Source organism: Morone saxatilis, unplaced genomic scaffold (genome assembly GCF_004916995.1).
Source record: "Morone saxatilis isolate NCDOM2014 unplaced genomic scaffold, NCSU_SB_2.0 Contig18, whole genome shotgun sequence".
Taxonomy (NCBI): Eukaryota; Metazoa; Chordata; class Actinopteri; family Moronidae; genus Morone; species Morone saxatilis.
In genome coordinates, this window is record NW_023339740.1 from 27932722 (window position 1) to 27937965 (window position 5244).

Here is a 5244-nt window from a genome sequence, read left to right on the forward strand (position 1 = left end):
AAACTGTGATGTTCTCACATTCTCATGATAACTAGAAGATTTGGGACATAGAAACTGAATCTTGGACTTAGACCCGTGTGTCCTGTCGACTGGAGTGAGACACGCCTGCACCCTCCACTTGTTTCTCTGTACATTCCTCTCAGATCGGGTCGGTTCAGGGAATCTGAGGTGTCGTTCACAGATATCAAACCTTTGTTCTAAAGTTAAAGGCAGCCGTTATTCTATTTGTGTATTTCAGTGAGAAGTTTATGGTGAGACTGAACAAGAACGGAGGACCAAAGAATCCAGAGAAGGTGGACAGGCTGTGTGCCCTCTTTACGGTAACACACACACACATACATACAAACATACAAATATAAAACATGCTTAAAATTGCAGGTAGTTTAAGGAGAGTACATTTGTAGAACTGGGAGGAAGAATAGAATAAAAGTAAGGATGCATTGCCCCCTATTGCTCTGATGTAGAATCAGCGTGGAGAGGAAACAGCTTCAGTCACAATCAGGAGGGTTCAGCCACGACAAACATATTTTCACTGCTTTTAATGGGAGGCTCTTTAGATAAAAGCTCCTCAGGTTTCCTCAAGCATTAGTATGAGTGCCTCAGGAAATGGAAACCCCATTTAAGATAATAATGTTTGATTAATACAGCACATTTAATGCATGACACACACCAGGTTTGAGTAAGGTTGATTCACTGGTTACGCAGACAGATAACAATACAGGAAACAACGTAAAGAGACAACAACATACAAGGCACTATAAGTCTGTTGGGAAACCCATGTGGTTTAGGGGTTAAGATGTCAACAGTGAACCGTGTCTGCTAAAAAAAACATGAAATCCCCCAAGAAATAATATCAATTTGAAAAAAGTAGGCAAAAGATAGAGATGGGAAATCCAGAGGAATTTCCAGTCGTGCATTTATACATTGTAGGTTTGAACATTAATCTTGATGTTTGCTGCTTCTCCTTCTCTTCTCTCTGGAGTATGATTAATATCATAGAGCAGGAAATTATTAGCGCCGTGTTTGAACTTACATTTTCAGTTCATTTCTGTCTGTCTTTTGGGCTCTGCAGGACCTAAGCAACAAAGACATGAAGAGAGATCTCTACATCATCTCCCAGGTCATCAGAACAGGTAAGACTGGAGTGATTAAGATATGCAGTGTGACATACAGGAGGCAACACCTACACAATGTCATACAATCCTGAAATAAAAGAGTTTTGGTTGAGACTGTCAGAGAAGTCCACCGGTCATTTTTGACTTCTTCTACACTAGACTGTGATTAATAATTTAAAAAGTAAGGAAACCTCACAGTAACCACCATTCATTCATTCATGTAAAAAAGATATACATACACAGTTTATAGTTTCAGCTTTTTAAATCTGTTCTCCTTATTTGTAATCGTTTACTTCCAAGTCATTTGTGTGCTGCTGAATGAACTGAAAGGGTCCTAGCTTATGTCCAATATTTCTCACTATATAACACACACACACTTCCTGTTTCAGGTCGCATGCTGTTGAATGACAGTAAGAAAGGCCCTCCGCACGTTCAGTACCGCCGACCGTACGGCTGTGCCGTCCTCGCCATGAGTGACGTGCTGCAGACCATCTCAGAACTCAAAGAGGAGAAAGACTTTGTCCTGAAAGTCTACACGTAAGTGGCTGCACACACAAACACATACAGTACAATAAATATACTCAAAGTACCTTACAACCCTGGTTGCCAACCTGAGGGTCCCGACCATCACTAGGGGTCCTATTAAGCCTATTAAATGTGTATGAATGTTAAATGTATGTATTTTAAAATACATAATACAGATAGATCTTTTAATTTATTAAAAGTTCCCAAAAGAAAAATAATATCGTGATCAATATTCACAAGAAATAAAAATTCATCCCATAAATGCTATTTTTATAACATAAGATAAGATATTACACTGTCTTTTTTTACCTTATGTCCCTGTAGTATATCTACTGCCAGTCCTCCATGTAGTAACTGAAATGCTGCTGAAAGTTTACTTATAACCAAGCTACCTTCTGACTTCTGAAACTCTCTGAAACAGATTTTATACAAAGCTGAAAGATGGACTGAGTCACCGCATAAAAATGAATCTGATACTGTAGCACTACCAGCAGCTGAACCAGACGTTAAACGTAGCTCTGGGAGCAAGAACTCGCACCGAAATGGGTTCATAAAATCACAGCTCCATTCATTTATAGATCACAGGGTGACATCCCAAATGTGAGGGTCACACTTCTAGTTTGGAGCTTCACAACTGTACCTTTTAACCTGACCTCATAAACACACACACACAGGGCTCCATGAGAAAATTTTTTTATTAAAAGAAGATCTTATAACTGAACCTTTTGGGGCAGAGCAGAAAAGTAGTTTGGAGTGAGACTTGTTCAAAATGAACGTGAGAGAAAGGTCAGAGAGAGAAAATGGGCAGAAGGTTAAAGATAAGAGACAATAAAGAGGGTGGCATACACAATCTTTTCATCATATCTTTACTCTCATTCTTCTGACCTTTTCCTCTCTCTCTTCCCTTTGTCTCTTTACTCTTTACCTCATGTAACACTTCACCCTCTTATTTTCTCTTTCATTATGTAAAGGAGAGGAAGGAGAGAGAGAGAGAGTTCCCATAAGCTACAGACAGCCACTTCTCTATTTTGTCACAGAGTCGTCTCTGCAGTCTTATAATGCCATCAGCACATTCTTGTCACACATACACACACACTCCCACACACACACACAGACAGACACACACACACACACACACACACAGTCGATGGCAGACATTAGGGAATCCCCCTCGGCTGAAACTTCTGAAGACTTGCCTGCAGGAGCCCCACAGTTCTCACAGTCACAACATGATGTAACTGTGACTGTGTGTGTGTGTGTGCGTGTGTGTGTGTGTGTGTGTGTGTGTGTTTGGTGCCTCGCAGCAACCTTAGTTGAACTCCTGAGGATGCTTCATGCTTCATGGGTGGTTACACATCCTCTCAGTCTACCTCGGGCAGGCTGCTTCTCAAGCTTCTTGTGATGTCGATATGACTGAAAACGATAAAATGTTACTGACACCACACGACGATTCAGCCAGAAACAAAACAATAATAACTGCAATCAGCCAGTAGCTCTGCTCCTACTGGCGCCATCTTCTGTGCTGCTTCAAAGTCCAGCGAGCCCTTCTGTTTGACTACAGTAGGGCTCATATGCTGTTTTAGCTGCAATTATATAATATTAACTGTACACACTTTGTTACAATCTTCTCTACATGAAGCATGAATCAACCTTTTAATACTTTTGTGTTATGTTATTTTAATAACAAGTAGTAGGTCTACTATTTCTTATGCAGTATTCAGAACATTTAAGTTACGATCTTAATTAACCCTGTCTATGATTTTTTATTTCTATTGTCAATGTGTTAGGGTTAGTCACAAAATATTTTTCTGCTTCATAAGACCTGAGGTTTGTTGTTGTTCTCCAGGTGTAACAATGAGAACGAATGGTACCAGATCCACGAGAACATCATCCGGAAGTCCAGCACCAAATACACAGCTCCCAGCACCAACTACGGTAGGATGGACAGAGCGTGTGTGTGTGTGTGTGTGTGTCTGTGTGTGAGTTTATCTTGAGCATGACTGACAAGTTAGTGGAAAGTTAGTGTCAGTGTGCGAGTGTGCAGTTCAATGATCTATGTGCTAGAAAACAAACAAACAGCATCAAATGCATGTGTTTTAGAATGATGGGTACATAGTACATAGAAACAGCACAGAAATAACCCTCTCTGTATATTATTTTAAAGGTTATATGTACAACATTGCCACTAGATGTGGTATTAGAGTACCAGCATCTCAGAGTTAGCTAATGCTTAGTGACAAATGAACTGTCAATCTCTGTCCTCTAAAAGTGTTTGTTTCTGCCACTGACAGACTCAGGTTGTTATTGTCAGTGTCTGACAGCATTATGAAAGGATCCCTACAGAGATAGACCTTTTTTACATCAGAAGCCAAAGTGACCAAATGTAACATCTAAAGAAGAGTGAATACTCAACCACTGTGTAACAGACATATTGATCGCTGCCAAATAAGTATTGATGATCTCAGCTGTGGACTTTGATGAGCTCATTTATAGTTTTAGAAAATGTGTCTCAGTAGTTTTTATAACTCTGTAGGCTCCAAACCACACCTACAAAACATGTATCACCTGTCTGACAAGACCTCTCCTCCTCCTCCTCCTGCAGCTGAGCAGTATGCCTCCTGATGCCTGCAGCGAGTTCAGTTTCTCCAAAAAGGGTCAGCTGATCATGAGCGCCGTTAATCCCGCCAGCAGCTCGGCCCCGCCCACCCTGTCCGCCTCCTCCTCCATCCTGACCAATGGCTCTTCTCCGCCCATTCATCAGACTCCGCCCTCGTCTGACCTCCTGCAAAAATGGATCTTCGGCGCCGCTGAGGTGGGTGGAGCCACACAGAGACACACACCTGCACCAGCATGCATATAAACACAACTCCTGACCTGTGTGTGTGTGTGTGTGTGTGTGTGTTGGGCGTGGGCAGGGGGCGTGACACAGAGCTGGTCACTCTGACCCGGCCTCTCTCTGGAGGTCTGGGCTTCAGCGTGGTCGGTCTGAATCCAGCAGGAAACAGCTTCCAGGGCGTCTTCGTCAAACACATCCAGCCTGGAGGCGTCGCACACAGGTTCCTGTCCCGCCTCACTCAAAACTCTGTTTATTAGAAATCTTACAGACTTTAAACATTTAGTTTTCTTTCCGTCCTGGTAAGACTGTGAGGGTACATTGGGCTAAAACATGTCTGACTGCAGTACACTGAATATTGTGTTACTTTCTTTAGGTAGCTGACTGGTTTGTCTACTAAAAGTTAAAGCTGCTGATGCATTTTGTTGAAAGACGTTGGTCTGTATGAAAGTCCTGACTGGTGTTGTGGCGGCTGCAGGGACGGGCGTCTCCAGGAGCGGGACCAGATCCTGGTGATAAACGGCAGCCCTCTGGAGCCGGGGATCAGCCAGCAGCAGGCCCTCGCCCTCCTGCAGCAGCCCGGAGAGACCGTGGAGCTCGTGGTCGCCAGGGACCGCCCCCTCAACGCATCACCACAACCTGCCGCCAACGCCGCCATCAGCACGGTAAGAAATCATCACAGAATGATTTGACTTTATTTTATTCGCTTACTTTGGACAGAAACATGCTAGCTGTTTCCCTCTGCTCTAGAACATAGCTCTAGAGTTTATA

The 5244-nt window shown here is 42.8% G+C and overlaps 1 protein-coding gene across 1 annotated transcript in view; it reads right to left on the reverse strand.

Annotated features, from left to right (window-relative positions):
* Positions 1–5244, reverse strand: part of LOC118328758 (dedicator of cytokinesis protein 3-like) — a gene marked incomplete in the record, with an annotated part of 127180 nt that overhangs the window by 33989 nt on the left and 87947 nt on the right. Inside the window, 2 exon segments of the mRNA XM_035662658.1 lie at positions 4206–4447; positions 4591–4722. Of these exon segments, the coding sequence (XP_035518551.1) occupies positions 4206–4447; positions 4591–4722 (374 nt within the window).